Source organism: Elgaria multicarinata, chromosome 2 (assembly GCF_023053635.1).
Source record: "Elgaria multicarinata webbii isolate HBS135686 ecotype San Diego chromosome 2, rElgMul1.1.pri, whole genome shotgun sequence".
Classification (NCBI taxonomy): Eukaryota; Metazoa; Chordata; class Lepidosauria; order Squamata; family Anguidae; genus Elgaria; species Elgaria multicarinata.
In genome coordinates this window covers 44,521,927-44,542,537 of record NC_086172.1, presented here as the reverse complement: position 1 = coordinate 44,542,537, position 20,611 = coordinate 44,521,927, and the positions used below count along the sequence as shown (strand labels likewise).

The 20,611-nt window shown below is 42.9% G+C and overlaps 1 protein-coding gene across 2 annotated transcripts in view; it reads left to right on the top strand.

Moving 5' to 3' along the window:
• The first annotated feature begins 2,518 nt into the window (after window positions 1-2,518).
• CERS6 (ceramide synthase 6) overlaps window positions 2,519-20,611 on the top strand; it is a 123,829-nt gene continuing 105,736 nt past the window's right edge. Inside the window, exon 1 of one of the 2 annotated variants that reach the window (XM_063116425.1) lies at window positions 2,519-2,885. In XM_063116425.1, the coding sequence (XP_062972495.1) occupies window positions 2,716-2,885 (170 nt within the window). In that variant the 5' untranslated portion in view covers window positions 2,519-2,715. The remainder of the gene's footprint in view (window positions 2,886-20,611) is intronic. The other variant, XM_063116426.1, reaches the window with a different exon arrangement.

Sequence of the window (20,611 nt, the reverse complement as noted above, 5' to 3'; positions counted from 1 at the left end):
CCAACTCTACTATTCTATGATTCTATAACATATTTGGGTCAGTGGGCACACTTGGAATTTTGAGAGTAGTGTGTCACAGGCATTCTCACTAATCGGTTGTTGGTGGGGGTGGGCTGCCCATTCATAAAATGGCTACCATAGCGGCCATGGCCAGTCACAAAACACTCATTTCCCAGAAGGTAGAAGGACAAGAGACCTCTTCCAGAAAATTAGAAACATCGGTGGCAAATTCCAGGCAAAAATGGGTATGATCAAAAACAAAGATGGCAAGGACCTAACAGAAACAGAAGAGATCAAGAAAAGGTGGCAAGAATATACGGAAGATCTGTATAGGAAGGATAATAATATCGGGGATAGCTCAGATGGTGAGGTCAGTGAGTTAGAGCCAGACATCCTGAAGAGTGAGGTTGAATGGGCCTTAAGAAGCATTGCCAATAACAAGGCAGCAGGAGACGATGGTATCCCAGCTGAACTGTTTAAAATATTGCAAGATGATGCTGTCAAGGTGATGCATGCCATATGCCAGCAAATTTGGAGAACACAAGAATGGCCATCAGACTGGAAAAAATCAACTTATATCCCCATACCAAAAAAGGGAAACACTAAAGAATGTTCAAACTATCGGACAGTGGCACTTATTTCACATGCCAGCAAGGTAATGCTCAAGATCCTGCAAGGTAGACTCCAGCAATTCATGGAGCGAGAATTGCCAGATGTACAAGCTGGGTTTAGAAAAGGCAGAGGAACTAGAGACCAAATTGCCAATATCCGCTGGATAATGGAGAAAGCCAAGGAGTTCCAGAAAAACATCTATTTCTGTTTTATCGACTATTCTAAAGCCTTTGACTGTGTGGATCATAACAAACTGTGGCAAGTTCTTGGTGGTATGGGGATACCAAGTCATCTGGTCTGCCTCCTGAGGAATCTGTATAACGAACAAGTAGCAACGGTAAGAACAGACCACGGAACAACGGACTGGTTTAAGATTGGGAAAGGAGTACGGCAGGGTTGCATACTCTCACCTTATCTATTCAACTTGTATGCAGAACACATCATGCGACGTGCTGGGCTTGACGAATCCAAGGCTGGAGTTAAAATTGCAGGAAGAAACATTAACAATCTCAGATATGCAGATGACACCACTTTGATGGCTGAAAGCGAGGAGGAGCTGAGGATCCTTATGACAAAGGTGAAAGAAGAAAGTGCAAAAGCCGGGTTGCAGTTAAACCTCAAAAAAACCAAGATTATGGCAACTAGCTTGATTGATAACTGGCAAATAGAGGGAGAAAACGTGGAGGCAGTGACAGACTTTGTATTTCTGGGCGCAAAGATTACTGCAGATGCTGACTGCAGCCAGGAAATCAGAAGACGTTTACTTCTTGGGAGGAGAGCAATGACAAATCTTGATAAAATAGTTAAGAGCAGAGACACCACACTGACAACAAAGGTCCGCATAGTTAAAGCAATGGTATTCCCCGTAGTAACCTATGGCTGCGAGAGCTGGACCATAAGGAAAGCTGAGCGAAGGAAGATAGACGCTTTTGAACTGTGGTGCTGGAGGAAAATTCTGAGAGTGCCTTGGACTGCAAGAAGATCAAACCAGTCCATACTCCAGGAAATAAAGCCAGACTGCTCACTTGAGGGAATGGTATTAAAGGCAAAACTGAAGTACTTTGGCCACATAATGAGAAGACAGGATACCCTGGAGAAGAGGCTGATGCTAGGGAAAGTGGAAGGCAAAAGGAAGAGGGGCCGACCAAGGGCAAGATGGATGGATGATATTCTGGAGGTGACAGACTTGACCTTGGGGGAGCTAGGGGTGGCGACAGCTGACAGAAAGCTCTGGCGTGGGCTGGTCCATGAAGTCACGAAGAGTCGGAAACGACTGAACGAATAAACAACAAAAACTGGTGAGACGAAAAGAAAAACAACCTACCTAAGAACAAGGCAGAGGTGGGTGAGTGGGGTGTCTGAACTCCAAAACACAAAACCACACTTTTGAACCCAAATAAAGATGGCTCTGGAGGGCCACCCTTCGCTATGCGACATGACAGCCTCCCATTTTAAAAATTAAGAAAAATAATGAAAAATAAAATAAAAACTGGGAATAGTAAGGCGCCTGGTGGGTGCCAAGGGCGATGCCCATGGACAAACTGGTGCCCACGGGCCCCATGTTGAAGAGCCCTGTTTAAAACCATTTAAAACAACAGCTAATAGTACCAATAAGGGATAACAATGATAATGCTGAGTTGAAAGTGGTAGGCAACGCCCCGCCCCCCGTTGAGGCCCTTCGGTGCCTTGAAAGCGGCGTCCGCCGGCAGAAAAGCAGCTTTGCGTGCCCCCAGCTGGCTGACACCCCGCGCAGCCAATCAGAGGGCGCGTCCTGAAGGGACGTGTCACAGGCGGGGCGGCCCGTTTCCTCTCAGCCGCTGTGCGGGCGAAGCCTCCAGGGAAAGAAGCTGGAAGCCTGGGCGGGCCCAGCTCTCCGGCGGCGGCGGCTGGTCTTGCTGCTGCTGCTGCTGCTTCTTAGGGAGGGGTTTAGAGCAGCAGCAATTTCGGTGGTTGCTGCTGCTCTAGGATATAAGGCACGTTAAGCCAGGCGCGCACACATACACTCACTCACACGGTTGAGCATCCTTCTCAGCAGCAAGCGGAAAAGACAAGCCCCAAAGGAGAGAGCGGGAAGCGGGTCAGTCCGAGGCAGACAAAGCAAAGATGGCAGGGATCCTCGCTTGGTTCTGGAATGAGCGGTTCTGGCTGCCACACAATATCACCTGGGCGGATCTGAAGAGCACCGAAGAAGCCACCTTCCCTCAGGTGGAGGATCTCTACCTAGCCTTCCCCGTGGCCTTCTGCATCTTCATGATCCGCGTGGTTTTCGAAAGGTGAGACGTGGCTGGCCATTGCGTGTGAGTGTGAGTATGCGTGTGAGGGGGGGCCGCCTTCCCACTGCCTCTACCCCCCCCCCCCCGGAAAGGTCTTCTCCCTCCCCGGCCCCATTTCTTTCCACAACAAACAGCTGCTCGCTCTCGGCTTGTTTATTTGGCGGATTTCTGTCTCTTCTCTTTCTGGAGATATTGGGGGTGGGTGGGAGGGATGTGAGGGGGTGGGAAACAGAGGGCTTGCAGTTTGTAACCCCTTCAACCTCGGGAGTTGGGATTGTGGGATGTACAGGTCAAACTTCTCTGAAGAATAAGTGGGGGAGCAATGTGGTTTCCATGTTCACGGCCCCGCTTGATCTGTAGACTTCAAAATAAGCTTCCTTATTTTGATGATGAAAGCTTGAAGTTTGCTTTTGACCACCACCTTGTCCCTTCTTTCTCCCGGCTGGGGTGATCAATGCAGGCGATTTGCCTGCGTGGTGATATTCCAAGCCACTGATGGATTTAGGGGGGAGAATGGATAAACTTGACCCGATGGAGAATGAAATGCTTTTGAAAACGAGAACTCTCTCCCTTCCTGACTGTGCCAACTTACTTTAAGCAGCTGCATTTCATTGCTTCATTTCTAAAGCGAATGCAGGGTTCAGTCATTTCTACGTGGAACCTAGGCCCTCAGACCTGAAAAACCCTTTAATAACGTAGTTGTGAAGGGAAAGGCTGTAGCTACACAGTGATGGAGGTAAGGTTCTTTGCACATGCCCATAGGTATTCACACCCTTAATCTCATATACCGGGCCTGAGCTGTTGTGTTTGGAACAGGTAATGGAGTGAGTCATAGTAACTCCTAGCTCAAATTGTGTCCTAAATAACTCTTACAGCACTGTTTGATTTGGAACACCTGGTTGAAAATTTATTTATTTATTGCCTTTTAAAAGGAGGTGATTTGTATAAATAGGCTGGTAGGTTTCCAGGCGAAGAGAGAATTAGGGTTGAGAAACAAACAAAATAATAAAATGGTCATGTGTTGTCCATTTAATTAATAAGCAAGATCTCTTATTAATTAAGCTGGGGATCTCCATTAGTTTGTACTCTTTCATATCCAATAAATCCTTTACTGTAGGTACAAGCCTGTTGGATGAGTGCGCACTCTTTCCTTCCTGCTTTTCCTACTGTTGTTCAAGTGAGGGGTTGGTATAAAAAGATGCATTTCCAAACACTGGGGGTCATTTTTCTTTTTGAGAAGAAAGAAACAATGCAGATTGCTAATTGTCATGATAGTTAACTGAGAGCATTTAAAAGTTTTAGCTTGTGTTGGATCTATATAGAATCAAATTCCTTAAAAAAATAAGCCGAACTGGTCATACTTGGTAAAACATATGCCAACCCAAAGGGTGAAGGTCTTGTGTAGTGAGAATGTCTATTCGCTGGCAACTAGTTTTCCTGGAGAACGCTCTGGCTACTTCTGCACTAGCCTTTTCTCTGGAATTGACACTGTTCACCTGTTTCTTGCTGAGGTGAGATTTTTCCCAAACTTGCATTCTTGTGTATATGTTTTGTTGTGTTAAGGTGCTGGTTTGTGGTGATCGTTCTGTTTTTTTAGTTCTATCAAAATAACGACCCAAAGCTTTTAGCTGTGACACAGTGCTGTTCTCTCACTTGGTGGAGAGGAATAGTTGGTGATGGCTTGGAGCCCCGTTTCTGCCTTAACTTCCTCCTCCTACAATTATCTTCCCTGGCTCTTCTCCCTCCTCCTACCCCCTTAGAAGAAACAAGGTGCTTCACAGGGCTCACGTAGGTGTGTGTGTGACTTATCAGTTCCTCTTTTGCATGAACATATTAATGTGTGTACCTGTATCACTGAGAATAATAAAAGAGTTCCACTCCTCTGAGCAGCAGTGGCAAATGGGAAAAGGTAGATGGGTGCTCTGAGGAGAGGACACTTTCTATGGTCCTTGGGAGGGCATCCCAGGGGCTATAGGATTCTTTGAATCTTCCCCTCCAGAGAGGGCGGACCTGTTCTTACAAGCCATCAATCCGTGAAGCTGTGGAAAAGTCTGCAGGTGTTTTTTTTTTGGGGGGGGGTGCATGCTGAAAGGAGCTGTGGATCCACATGACCTTTTGTGCCCCCTGGCATGCACCCAGTATAGGGGAAGAATTATACCAGCCTTGGAGCTGGCATAGTTTATCTCCCTCTGGTTGGTATCAATGGGAGGAGAAAGTAAAATTAAAAAGAGAACAGCGGAAGAAAAAGGAACAACCCCTCAGCCCCCGCATGAGCCGACATGGCCTTGGAAAAGGCAATTCCTTTCCCTCCTCCATAGGATTGCCTTGCCTGTGAAGGAAATACGAAGAGAAAGATACATTCTGATGCCTGGCTGAAAGATTCGGAGGGCATGGTAGTCCCAGCAGTACAAGCCCTGGCTACTGGGCTAGCCTGGTGCTGGTGGTTAGGAGGGCAGGCAGGGCAGGTCTTCTCAGAACAGCCAAGGCTTGGAAGGTATACATGATTGTGATGTTACTGCCGGTGCCCTCCTGCCTTTCCTTCCCCCTCGTTTTCTTGGCCTGTCTGTCAAGTAGGTGGCAGCAGTGTTTCCTACCAGCCCAATAGGGCTGGTAGGAAAAATGGTCACTGGCTTCTGCCTGTTGTGCAATTTTCAGGGGTCTTCATCTCAGGTGGGTCTTTTGGGGACTGCAGTTATTGTTCTCCTTCCCAATGTTCTTGTAATCCATCGTCATAACACCCATCTTCTCTCTGGATTTCACTGGAGGGACTCTGTCCTTGCAGATCCTAGTTTTTGGAAGGCATCAAAAATGTTTTATTTATTAAAGTAGTAATTGGATAATGTGCAACTGCTACAAAACAGGGCTGACACTAATATAATGTTAATAAAATAAACTGGTAGAGCCTTGCTTTCCAGTCTATCCAAACAATGGTTTGCACTTTATTGCTCGCTGGTATTCCCCATTTGGAATGGAACAATTCATTTACTCTTTTCCCATGCTGATTTGAGCATCCTATAATCTCTCTTTTGTTCTTCGCCAATAAAGAGCAAATTCTCTGTTGAGCTGGCACATTTAAGAGCCCAGAACTGAGTGTGCACCGGGCAACTTGATTATGTGATGCTTTGCATATGTTTACAAAGACATCTAGGCCAAATATTTCCTTCTGAAGTCAATACTTCTTTTTAACTCTCCTATTTAATAAAATAGTACAGTGTTTATATTTGAATAGTACACAGTTCATATTACTGCTTTTTATACAGAGAGAAAAATAAGGTGTATCTAGAATTCTCTCTCTAGAACAGGGGATGGACAACTTGTGGCCCTCCAGATGTTTTGGCCTGCAACTCCTGTCATCCCTCACCCTTTGCTATTCTGGCTAGGGCTGATGGGAGTTGTAGGCCAAATTATCTGGAGTGTCACAAGTTAGCCACCTGTGAGGTGATGGTTCAGCCTTAGGTGGGAACTACCTCTTTGGGAGTTAATGTTAGTAATTTCCTGAAGCATACTGCAGTCAGAGCAAATCCTCTCACCTGCCTTTTGGGGGAGCTTCATGTAACCTTGGGGCATTGGTGCAGACTCTCTCTCTCTCTGTCCTGTGGCTCCTGCCTTGAAGTACTGTGTCCCTGTTCAGAAGACACCTTAAACCAAGGGTTTAACCACGGTGAATAAGGCCTTATTCACCGTGGTTAAAGCCATGGTTTAAGGTGTCTTCTGAACAGGGCCTGTGTGTCATTTTTAGGGTCTGGGAGAGAAGTGGTACACTTTTCTGTTCAGAGTCTTGGTCTTATTGATGTCTTGTGAATGAGAGATTTTCAGGCCCAGTAGGAATAGACTGAAGGCCAAAGAATTCATTCCCTTACATGTTTAGATTGGAACCTGTGGTAAACAACTGGCAAGGAGTCCAACTGCATGAAGATGAGGCATCCCAAACAGGGGGCCCCATCCTGGTTTTTATTAAGAACTAAGTGGTTACATTTCTTGTGTACAAGCTATGATTGGTCTTGCGTACAGCATGTTAATGCATGATTACCTCGTGCACAGAAGGTGCTGTTAGTGTGTGTTCAGCATGAATATGCCATATAAGGGTTAAGGAAACGCGTGATCATGGTGCCTTCAGTACTGTATTGTATTCCCTGTGGGTCTTGCGTCAGCACATTCTTGGCATGGTTAGCCAGTGCCAAGATGTTCCTTAGCAAGACCTATCTTATCATTGTTCTCAGCACATCTCAGTATGGTCTGCCAATACTGAATGTGTGCAAGAGAGGAACAACAATAACCCCTACAGGAACCCTTGCTTAGGGGATAGAAGAGCTTTAAAGTTCTGGATTGCCTCCTCCACCTCTGCCTACTTTAGAGTGAAAATGAAAGACGTACCTGCTAGACACACATTTAAAATAATGTCTCTTTTGGTCCTTAGAGAAAGAGGAACCTGATAGAAGGTTTGGAGTGAGCAGTTTGTGCCCTTCCAGGTGTTTATTGAGGTGAGCAGTTTGAGGCCTTTCAGGTGTTTCAGTGTACAACTACCAACTGTCCTAGCCAGCATAGTCACTGATGAGAATTGTAGTCCCAAAGCTCTGGAGGGCCACAAGTTGCTCACCACTGAATTTTGAAGAAGGGAACAGGAGAAGGGGAATTGAAATGGGGGGGGGAGGGGCTGTTGAGAAGCTTCATACTATGTAAGGTCAGGAGGGGTTGTATGCTGGGTTGAGAGGAGCAATGCGGACGCTGGTCAAGAGACAGGGTGGAAGTGGCACAAACTAGAGAATGCCCTATTGAAGCAAGAACACAAGGGAGCAATGGTTGGTCAAGAGGTGGAGTTGAGGAGAACAAAGTAAGGCTGGGGCAAAACTACACAGGGGGGCCTAAAGCTAGGAAATTCTGCACTATTGGCAGGAAGGAAGCAGGAGGAGGGAGCCAGGAGTATATAGGCATGCTAGGCTTAGAGTCTAGAGCCTGAGGAGGAAATGTCATGGCAGCATAGTGACCTGGCAGCATAGTGACCTGGCAACCTTAAAGGGGCAAGGAGGGGCAAGAATCAGGTGATATAGGAATCTAAATGTATGCATAGATTTGTAGTAAATAACCAATTCTTAGGCTACAGAGTTCTAGGAACCACTCTGAATCATTTGATGTGATCTCATGGGAACAAACTTCTTTCATAAGAGTCAGGAACTCATTGTATGAAACCCGCACAAACCAAATTTATTATTTGTATGCTGCTTGTACTGTTAGGAAGGGCAGCTGCTTCCCCCTTAGCTGGAGTTGAGCAGGTGAGCCTTTGCTACCTCCTCTTCCCCTTCAGATGTCCCCATCACCAACTGAACTGAGCAGGCAAGCCACTGTCGGCTACCGATGGCAAAAGCTGATCAGAGCAGGGCAGAGAATGCCATGTGTTGGGCACTGGCGGCTCCTGGAGTCAGCAACAGCTGGTGTAGGGAAAGGCAGAGGAGGTGGTATTTGCAGCTCACATGCTCAGCACCAGTTGAGGCTGGGAAGGGAAGGGAGGGGGAGGTGGTTTCAGCAGAGGGGGAGGGGGACGCCACAGCAGCCGTTTGTAGTGGCACCTTGCCAGAGAGTGGGCCTTGGCAGATGGTTGATGATGCTGGCTACTAGGCCTAGGCCTTGTTAAGACCTAGAAAGAATTGCATTCTTATTAAACAACTGACAGCTGCTTGCTAATCATTTTATAGCATGTGCACACCAAACAGTGGACCAGTATCAGGAATTTTATGCATTTTATGAGCTATATAGGCTTTTTTTTAAAATAAATAAATAAATTGGGTTTTAGATTGCTTTTGCTAGAGATGTACTTTACTGCAGATGATAGGAATTCTTATGGCTGACATTAGACCTACTTCCTTATATTTAGGGAAGTTATGGTAATTATATGCAGGTTAGTTCACTGTATGTAATGCACTAACCCATTCTCAGTGTTCTGATCAGGGCTGATCCATTCATTAAAAAGAAGGAGACACCCAAATGAGGCAACACACCCTGCAAGGAGTGCAGATTGGGGCTGCGGTGCTAATTGCTTGTCTGGGCAGGAAAGGAAAACCCTTGAAAGAGGCTAGCAAAGCAGCCAGCCTTAAATCATGTGGGATGGAGTTGTTGTCTGAAAAGAGGAAGGAAGAGAAAAGAGCATACTCCTTCTCAAGGATATGAGACCTGGGTTAGGAGGGATTGAGAGGAATGGTGGAAGAAAAGGAATGGGCCATGCTGCTGCTTTGAACATGAACACTCGTGAAGAAAAGCCCTAAACATCGTCAAGGTGCTTCTTTGTGCACTTGCTCTCCATTGCCTGCTCCACTGCCTGGCGAGCAAGTTTCTGTCTCAACCAAGCTTGATTGGGCACTGCAACAGCCTTCAAAGCCACTTCCTTTTCCAGTTGCGGCTCTGGTGGTGAGCACCTGAGCCTTGCCTTCCTCTTTGCCCCCTGCTTGTGAGTGGCTGCAGTAAGTGTCCTCTGCATCTGGTCCCTGGTCTTTCCAGACCCACCCTATCCCTACAAGCAAAGCTACTTTAGAAAGGAGGTGACACTCCCTTCCCTTTGGGCTAATATCTCACACTCCTTAGTTTGCAGTGAGTGTCTCATGTGGAGACCCAGAGGGATGGACAGAGCAATATTATGTAGGTCTGCTCAAAAGTAAGACCCACTGAGATTAATAAGACTTATTCTGAGGTAAAAATATGTAGGATTGCAGCCTGAAAAAGAAGAGGATGGAGAAAAGGCAAGATGAAGGCATTACAGAAATAGGATAGCAGGATTCTGTGGGATGTTTAACCATATTTAAAGCCTATAATAAGTACAGTAGTGACTAGTGTCCCTGAACTAGTGCCTCTCCTTCAGTTATGCGTAACTGCATTTCAGTCTCAGTCAAATGATCACAGCACTGAACCAGCCAGGTTTTCCATGGGAAAACTCTATACATGGTCACAAATGCTTATTTTTAAATTTTAATAAAAATATATATTATCCTTTTCTATAACAAAATAGAAAAGGGCTTTCTCCGCTGTGGCACCCCGGTTGTGGAATGAGCTCCCCAGAGAGGTCCGCCTGGCGCCTACACTGTACTCCTTTCGTCGCCAGCTGAAGACCTTTTTATTTACTCAGTATTTTAACACTTAATTTTAACTTAAATTTAAATTATACTGTTTTAACTCTGTATTTTAACCTTATATCAATTTTGCTGCGTGGTTTTATCCTGGTTGTGCTTTTTATATTGTATTTTGTATTTGTGTTTTTAACTTGTTGGTTGTTTTATGATGGTTTTAATTTTTGTGAACCGCCCAGAGAGCTTCGGCTATTGGGCGGTATAAAAATGTAATAAATAAATAAATAAATAAAATGCTGCTTACTCCAAAGTAAGCAGACAGAAGGAGGAAATTGGTGCCCTTGGCTAAATAGCGGACAGGTGGTCTTGTGCAAGAGCAAAAGACCTTACTTTAAAAATAAAGTTTGCAAATGGATTACTGTATTCATAATAGTTCAGAAAAGTAATTCCATTTGGCGGAGTGTGTGTGTGTGAGTTTCCCTCAGGAGCTGACAACTTCACCAGACCAGTTGCAGAAAGGGTGCAGAATGAGGAAATGAGAAGTTCTGTCACAAAGTTGCCTGGGATGCATGCTAGAAGGGAATTGGAGGATTAAGGGGAAAACAAGCCACAGAGTGCCCGACCATCTGTCGGATTAGTGAGTGAACAACCAATCCATGGCGGCTTATTCTCAGGGTGGCTAAGTATGATACGCGAACCTGCCCTGTGAGTGGGAGGACATTTTTCACAATACAAGCGACACACTTAGGACAAAATGTTTTTCTTTTGTAATGTGCTTTTACAAATGAAACCACGGAATGTCAAGGTCAATAAGTCTGGAGGTGTTGCTCTAGGCATGCTGTTTGCCTGCTGGTGCCGAAAATGAGATAGGGCATCTGTGTTTTAAGCATTTAGCTAAAGAACATGCTGAATAGTAAAAAGAAAAGAAGAAAACTGAGCCATTGACTTCTGAGAGCCTTAAGTACATATAATACTTACTACTGTTATTATTTTTTACTACTTAATTATTCTAAAGCTAGAATACTGGTGTTCAGGAAGAAACAATGGTGGAAATTGATGGAGCAAATTGATTCATATAAATATCTGGCTTGATGTTTAAAAACTCTGGATGTCAGTCTTCTCATTTGAAAGCCACTGCACTGGCAGCTAGTGTAACTGCTAATGCTGTTTTTTTGATTCTCAGCAGGATAAGGTGGGAAAGTAGTGATGCCCCTGCTTGAGCTATATGAAACCAAATTATTGGTCCAGCTTTTATATGGGCCCCCTGTGTAGTGGGTTCATTAACATACTGAGACCCTGGAATTGGAACAGTATAAATTTCCATCCAGGTTCTTAAGTATGCCTAGATCTACCTCAAAAGCAGACAACCTGTTGTTCAGTGGGAATTTTAACTCAGAAGGTGGCTTTCTATTCCTGGCTTAAGATAATTTTTCAATAGGCTCTGTTGTTGTTGTCATCATCATCATCATCATCATCATCCTATTGGTATATGAAGATATGGAGGCAGAATCATGGACCACCAAAATGTGTGAAATCATTTCTAATCTGGCTTTTTCATGTGCTACAGCGCACCCCATTTACAAGTTTCAAGATGTGTGATTGATGTTGCTTTTCAGACGACTACTGTACTAGTGGACTAGTGCCTTTCCAACATGCTGAATAAAGAATTTGCAGCCTCTTTGAGGAAACTGCCCCATATTTGATTTTTATCTGGCCATATGGTTTTAGATGCCTCTCAGTGAAATTCAGATGAAGCACCCTGCACTCAGTGGAGGTTATGGGCCTATATCCAAATTGCCCTTTTCAGCATTGCTTTATTGCAGGGATAGGGAAGGTGTGGACCTCCAAATGTTGTTGGACTTCAACTCCCATCATCCCTTGTCAGCATAGCCAATGTGGAGATTGAGCTTCAGTCCAGCAATATCTGGTGGAGGGGCACACATTCCCCATCCTAGCTTTAGGAATGAACCTGATGTTTCTGTTTTATTAGATTTGAATGGAAATTTATTTCATGGAACATTTATTTCAATCATCAAAACCTAAACAAAATAAAATTAGGAAATTCTGTTTTGAAATGAAGCCTAACAGTGTAATCCTGTGCATGTCTTCTGGGAAGTAAGTCTCATGGAGTTGAATGGGAGTTATTCCCAGCTAAATGTGTATAGCATTGCAGCCTTTGCCTAATAAATAACCCAAATAAATTGTTTGCAAAGCTGGTAGTAGCCATCATAATTTCTCTTTCCTTTTCTTGTGCGTGAACATTCCTCTTTGGTGTTTTTGTTGCTGTTGTTCTCAGTCTTAACACTTTTGAATGGCACTCTCTGATGAAACAAATGTTAAAAAGAAATGTTGAAAATATACATGCCTACTCAGAAGTAAATCCCATTGTTTCCAGGGAAATAGGTATTGGGTTGCAGCCTTGGGGGACTTACTTATGCAGAGACATGCGTGGGATTGCTCTATTAAACGTAATGCAAGCTTTCTTCTAGCTCTTTTAGATCATAAACTTTTCCCCCCTTGTACACTAATTTACTTGGGAATTAGGCGGATTGGGGGGACTGAAATCTGGGATTAGTAGGTGTAAAGGAAGAATGCCCAGCAATCACTGGTTTTCCACACTGGATTTTGCACGGAACCCCGGGTAGACACTTCAAGCTCACACAAAATGAGGTTTTAGACCTTTTATTAGGCGAAGAGCAGGAACACAGGGTTTTTAAGTCTAAAAATACATGCACACTAATAGAACCCAACACCACAAGCTAAAATCTATCACAGGTTACATACATCACCGGTCTCCTTTTCGGCCGACAGCAGACACCCCTTTGCTTCTCCCCAAGCTCTTTTGTACCCTTCCCCCGGCTCCAGGCTTCCTCCCTCCTCAATTAGATGTATAGTGGTTTTTTTCACACCCCAGACCGCCTGGCTCATCGCTCAAGGCCGTTAGACAGTTACAATTTCACCATTCCGGTGCTTCCCCCAAACATCTGCAGTTCTTATCAGTTCTTCTCTAAAACCATAAAAATGAGACCATAAAACAAAGTTAAAAGTCATGCCATGCTCTAGGAACAGGTTAACCCTTGCCCTGCCCTTACAGTAGGGAGGAGGAAAGAGCGGGCATTAGAATCATGGAGATGGTTGGCAACTAAAATTTAGAGGGAGGGAGGCAAAGTGAGGCTGGCAACCATAGTCTTAACCTTGGGCATCTAAAAGACTGAACTAGTTTGGAGACTCACAAGCAGGTTCTCAGCAGGAATTCTAGAATGCAAGCCCAGCCTTTTCTAACCCCAACAGAAGATTTTATTTAACATAATAAGATTGCATATTTATATATTTACATGTGGGGTGGTGGAATTCTGGGTGAGCTGAAGCTTAAATCCTGCTCTCCTAGAATGCCACAGTCCCAGTTCGAATTGGGGCCATGCATGCTTACAGGTGAGTAAAGAAAGCTATCACACTAACGCACCCAGTATGGGTTGTTATTGAACTGTGGGTTATTGTGTTGCCTGAAATGCAGTGCTTTATCTGTAGGGTGGGTTAATGTGTTGTGTGACTGCAGGGAAATAGGGCGCAGTATATTTTCTGCTGGGTTGCTCATTAACTGTGCATTGTAGCTTGTTACCTACCCCGAACAAACCTGAACTTGGATTCTCAAGGTGGCTTGTTTGTGAAAAATAAACCATACTGCATGGTTAAGAAGCAACTGGAGGAGAAAGCTATCAATGGCTACTAGCCCTGATGGTTGTGTGCTATCTCCAGTATACGAGGCAGTAAGCCTGTGTGCCCCAGTTGCTGGGGAACATGGGCGGGAGGCTGCTGTTGCACCATGTCCTGCTTGTTCATCCCTGACCGATTGGCCACTGTGTGAACAGAGTGCTGGACTAGATGGACTCTTGGTCTGATCCAGCAGGACTCTTCTTAGGTTATTAACACATTAATGCACTCTGTGGGAAAGCACACTGCATTCAGACAAAATGATAACCCATGGTGTGTTAGCGTGTTGTGTGAATCTGACCTGTGCCTGCTTTAGTTTGGCCCTATGTATTATTATTATTATTATTTATTTATTTATATCGCACCATCAATGTACATGTGAAGAAATAAAGCAGATTATCACTATAAATGTAGGAAAAGGAAGGAGTGAGTCACTGCTCAGTTTAAGGATTGACTTGGTATGGTCATGTAATGCTTTGCCAGGGCAAAAATGCAATGTGTTGGTGGTTGCATGCAGGTCAACAGAGCACGAGGCTTCTTCATGAGATGAAGAACTGAATTTGGCCTAGAAGGGTCCACTAAAATGAAACTGATAACTTTAACTTTTACTGTAGCACTTTTATTTTTTACTTTAAAGCTACAACAACATTGATTTTAAAAAAAAATACAGCAGTTTAAAGCACTTTTTAATAGCCCTGAGGTCCAGTCCCAGGATATATATATTTTTTAAAAAGAAAATGCAGGGTGGGAGTTTGCAAAATTGAGTGCAGAAACAGTATTGGGGAAAGGATTTTTAATGCTTTTCTTATAGTCAGTTTTTTACAGTCAAAACCCACCCACTCAAAAGAGTCCCCCTAATGCAAAATTCCATTTTTCATATTGCAACTGCAAAGTTATATCTTCAGTGCAACACAGTCCTGAGGCTGTTGCTCTGCATACCTCTGTCCCTTCCAGAATGTTCCAAAATGTAACCTTCCTCAGACTCAGCACACCTGCAACTCTGCTTCTAATCTCATGGGTTCCCTCAAGAAAGACACCTTATTTAAGCTATCTAGAAAAACCTCCCACATAGCCAAATCCTTCTAAATCTCCTCAAACACCTTCTAAGCTCCACTCTGTCTGCATACAGGTGGGCACAAAATGTCTGCTTGGGATTATTGCCTGACGGATGTAAAATGCCCCTACTATTTCAGGTCCTCGTGGTTGCTTTCCTCCACACCGTTATGTCCTACAACTGTGACATACTTAAACTCTTAGCATGGAATCTGAACATCCTAGCCTTGAAGATTGGCTCTATGCTCTGCTGATGGCCAGACCCCCTGATTTTCCTGTGCTAATGGAACCTCTAACTTAATCCCCCCTTTTCTATTAACAGAAATTCAAATGCTATACAACTGTCCTTTCTCACATCTAGCTCTTAAATACAACTCAAAATTACATACGTCTTCACAACATTTGCTAAAGCCTCTTTTATGTAGAGGTTGCTGCCAATTCTTTCCTTTTTTTTCTTTTACTGTACAATCAGCTAATTGGCATCTGCTGTCTCAGTTTTTATTGGTCACCACCATTAAAAAAGCAATTTCTCTTCTGACATGCCTTCCACCGACCCACCAAACCCGCGCTTTTTTAAGTGATGCTATTGCTGATTTGTTAACAAAAATGTCTAGCGCTAAGAGAACAGACTCTGTAAGATTGGGATTTATGAACTAAAAAGAACCCACTGGCATTTGGCTTCCTTCTTTGTAGTTCTGTATCTACCTATACATGGAACAATGGTATGTTGGGATCTGAATGCAGGAACCATGAGGGCTTGAATGAACGCTGTTTTTAAAATCCTGAAGATGGAGGTGCAGCGAATTGACTAAGATTGGCTAGAGCCACTAGAGAAAGATTTGACCTAGTTCTGTCAATCTTTTCAGCAGAGTAGACTGAGTCGGGAATAAATCTTTAGGGGGCTTTAATGCAGGAAACTCACTCATGTCTTCAATTAGAAAAAACCCAGTATTCTATTCTTAGGGTGTTACTGGTTAAGGCAGGTGTTGAAATTGGTATTAAAGAGTGTGTGTGTGTGTTTTATGTTCATTGGATTCTCCTCCATTCTGCAACACAGGACACTATTCAAAGTATATGCCCATCTATGTCACTGGAGTACTAAGGACACATTCCAGCATGTTTTGGCAATGCCCAGTAGTTGCCCCCTTTTGGGGTGAGGTTATAGTAAGGATAATCTTTGTACTGAACAATCTTTAATATGGAAGGATGTGCATGTCCTCCTAAACTACCTACTGGTTTCTTGGAAGCTAACACATGGTCAGCGCAAATAGATTTTCAGAGTCCTTATGACAGCTAAAAGACTTAGATGACCACATTGGAAGGATAAATGCTTATCTCCCATAATACAATGGACTGAGCTCTCAACATTAGAACGGGTGTTATATAGGCGTATCTTGAAACTTATGCATAAATCTCTCCCTTTAAAAAAGAAATGGTATACCTGATGAAAAAATGATGATATTCCTGTATATGTAATGTATTTTCTTTTCGTTTTCATGATTTTTTTGGTTCTGTTTGTTGATATTCACAAAGCATCTTGTAATTGGCATTTAATAGTGATATTGGCCTATATAATTCTGGTCTTTCTAAATTTTGTTAGATTTCAGAATTACTATAATATTTGCTTCTGTTCAGGTACCAGGCACCCTGTCGATCTGCATAATATTATTAAATAATTCCAATAGGATAGTTACTGAAATATCCTCAGAAGTTTGATAAAGCTCTGGTTTATTTACAAAGTGTGAATAGCCTTACTGTAATGTAGTAGGCTCTTCTATGGCATTAGGTACTTTTGGAATATTCAGACCATTTAAAAATGGTGAAATGTCATTAAATTGAAGACTTTGTACTATTTTGTATAACCACTCATAAAACTGGCAAATTTATTGGCAATATCTTGATATGCAAAATTAGTATCCATCTTCACAATTCTTGTTCATGAAATAAATTGCTTCTCTGTTGTCAGCAGTGTGCTTCTCTGTTGCCACCCAATAACTTTCCTGGTTTATTTCCATATTTCCTGGTTTATTTCCATATTCAAATAAAATTTACCTCAGATATAATAATGACTTACTTGCATAATGTAGATCATTAAGCGTGTGGTCTAGAAAGTTCACATTTCATGTGGGAAATAATATATTTGAATACACAGTCATTCATTTGAACAGATTTAATTGCCAGCATGTAAATTTCCCATGTAATTTTGACATTATGGCATTTACTGTACAAGCAACCTGTGTGAAATCTCAGGTGATTCAGCCACATGAATGTAAAAAGTCAGCCAAGTCATGTTTGGATTGGTCTTGAGCCCAGAGTGGAAGAAGGTAGTCTGAGCTTAGGAACAATCTGCTGAATGTTGTTTGTTTATGACAGATCAAGCATTCTAGAGGAAGAATACATAACAGGCAGCCTATCTACACCAAGCAGGATATAACACTTTTAAAACGGTATGAAAACTGTATATGTAATGTGTCCTGGGCCTGAACAGTTGTCATAACCATTATAAACCGTTATAAGCAGTAGGGTAGATACTGCCAGGAAGAAGAATATGGGAAATGGACTGAGTAGGAATGGGTTTTGGAGAGAAGAAGACAATAAGAGGGTTTGGATGGACATTATCAGACTGGCAAGCAGAGAAGCAGACAAGGTTTTCTATAATATCAGCCTTTAGCAAGGGCATTATTTTAGCTTTCTTGAGTAGTAATTGTTGAAATCTCTTGTTTATTTTCTTTTTCAGGGAACAATTTCAGTGTGTGCTTGAATTTTACATTAGATGGTGGGAGAGGAAAGTTGTTGTTCTCTAGAACTTTTAACCTACAATTCCCATCAGCCTTAGGCAGCATAGCCTATGGTGAGGGATTATGGGAGTTGTAGGTCAAAACTGCTGGAGGATCATAAGTTGCCCACTCCTGCATTAGATGTAGATGCTGAATTTCTAGATTAATACTTAAATTTTTAAGCGTGATGCACTATTGGAGACTTCTGGAGATAAAACAAAAAGTAAATACAATCTAACAAACTTTTTTTTTTACTAGATGTGATATCGGGAGGGCTATACTCACTTATCTACTGCAGACAGTGCAGTAATATACAAAAGGTAGTTGGCAGATTCTCTAGTTATATACCTTGTTTGCAAATAAGATACGTTCCTGCATTTCTTTGATCACGAGATCACTTTTATTACCTTTCATGAATACAATTCAAAGAGCGAGGCAACTATACATGCATTTATCTGGAAGAATGTACTGAATGTTGGCCAGGCTTTGGATACGGAAACAGATTTCAGGTCCTCTGCCAAGATGAAGAGTCTAGAAAGCAGTATTATTACATTTATTTGTATCCCGCCTTTTGCCCAATACTGGGCCTCAAGGTGGCCAGTAGAATTTACCCCTGTCATTTTCAGGATTTCAAACTGGCTGCAGACTTTTGGTCCTGCACATTCTGTGGGTAACCTGCTTTGCGCCATTCATCTCATGGTACTTCTCTGGCATGACTCTTATCTTCCCTTTCTCCCTGTAGAACAGTTTCTGCTGGTGTTGATCTTAGCTTGTGTCACATTAGTGGTGGCAACTGTTATGCCAGATAGTTTATGCTCAGCTGCCAGCCTCTAACAAACCTGGCCTACAGACTCTAACATAGACATAGAAGAGTGCAGGGGTGGAATTCAATTTCAGAGAAGTTCTCAGGCATTTCAGTGCTGGGTGAGGCCAATGACCAAAAGGGGGAGCTAAGAATACAAAAAATATTTTAGCTTAAAAACTTTTACTGCCAATAATGAAGCCTTAGAAGAGGCATTTCATCCTTTAAGAATGGGGAAAAAACCTGACAAAAGCTGGGAAATAACCAAACAATTGGTGGTTGAGGGAAAGGGGTGCGTGTGTGTCTTATACTGAAGAAGAGAAAATGGGGAAACATTAAAAGTGTATACTATAAAATACTGGTTAAATGTATTAGATGCATGACTTTGAAACCACTACAAATAAGCAAATGTTTCCTCTCTACTCCCATTGTTTAGGAAGGCTTAGACCTCAAGAGCTATTTATTTTTAGATACTGCATCAGATGTTAACCAGTTGGCTGCGAAGTATTTATTTCTGAGTTCGGAATACATCTGTATTTGCTATTCTAAAAATCTGTTGTTCTAACTAATATGCACTGTTATTTTAAGATGTGCTCTTTTACATTAATAGAAGGATGTGGGCTAGTAATTATATGAATATTGAGAGGCTCAATTAGGTGATGGGCCGTAAACACTGCATTGTCTTGTGGTGATGAACCCTCCTTCTAAACTTTAAAAATTGTTCGAACAGCTCAGCAGGAATAAATTTGGAGACTGGTTTTGAATGGTATGTGTGTGATGAACTAGGAGGATGGATAGAAAAGGATGTGGATGCAACAGTTGCCCAGTGCGAGATGTGGAGGAGGAGATTTGAAGGGAGAGGAAAGGCAGGCTGCCTGGTTGGGGGTGCAAGACGCGTGAGCATCCAAGATGAATACAGAGGAAGACAATAGTCTCAGACTACAGGAAATATTTTTATTGATCAGTTTTATTGATTGAAAGCCCTTCAATCCTTAAAATTGGTTTTTGTATCCTGAGACTACTCTCTCGCTCTATGTTTACCTGGCTGATGGCTGCTTTCAATATCTGACAGCATGGCTATATTTTTCCAGTTGGATCTGCGTTTGACAACTGTGATTCATATCTGCTTGACAGTGCAGTCGCTACTGCAGTCACTCAAAAAGAGGCTCCCCGGTGTGACTGTATGGAGGCCTAACAAGTATGGAATGAAGCAGCTGGCTCTTTGATAGAGATTGGTTGCCAAAAGCACACACACCACACTGATGCAGCTGTAGCCTCTTGTAGTTGCCTGCTTGTAACTAAAATTAATGTTACTTACTATGTTATAATCTTGCCATTTTTCTAAAAAGCTCAGGGTTGCATTTTTTTGCCCCACTCTTCTATCCTTAAGCAGCTCTGTGAAGTAGGTTAGGCTGCTGTCTGCTATGCTTATAACGTCCTAAATAGCTTGGGACTTCAACCATAAGGGCTTGCCTGCTCCACTCCTTACCATAGGGGACATACGTGTGCGTGTGTGTATGCGTGCACACACACGCACATGGATGTGTTTGATGGATAGTGGCCTCTGCATATCAAGTATGAACAGGTATGTCCAGGGAGTAAATGGTATGTTGTTCTGTTCTGGGCCCGCAGCTTGTGGGGAATTAAAAGCATGAATAGATCACAAGCTTGGAAGTAAGGCAGCTCAAAATGGGAACCGTAATGTCTGAGGACTTGCTGTGAGCACCAGGGATATGGGAGACATGGGAGGAGAGAGTAGTTAAGTATTGCTTAGGAAGTCAAGAACACAAGTGACAGTTCTAGCAACTGAATGGATTTTGGAAGAGGATACAGGCTATGAATTGGTGGGCAGGTTAGGTATCGCCTTGGATAGCTTTCTCCCAGCTGGTGTCCTCTAGATGTTTGGGGCCAACAGCCCCAGCCAATAGGCCAGTTGTCAGGAATCCTGGAAACTGTAGTCCAAAACATCTGGACAGCACCAGGTTGGGGAGGGCTGTGCTAGGCCTTTTTTTTCCATATGTGTTGGTACCTGTTAAGTACAGTACTAATTGTTTAATAGAACGTCTTCTGTTTATTTGTATATAGTACAATTAAAAACCTTGGAGAAATATACTTTAGGCAATTGTAATAGCCCTCAGTTCAGGTACAATTCCTTTGAAGTTTGAGTCACTGCAGTCTCTCTTTCTGCAAATCTAATCCTTAAGAGCTTTTGTGAATTAGACTACCTTAATGCAGAAATATCTTGAGAATGTATCTGAAAAACTTGATTTTACCACTGACTTCAAAAACTAAGGCTCATTCTATGATTTGCTTGTGTTGTGTGAGGTATTT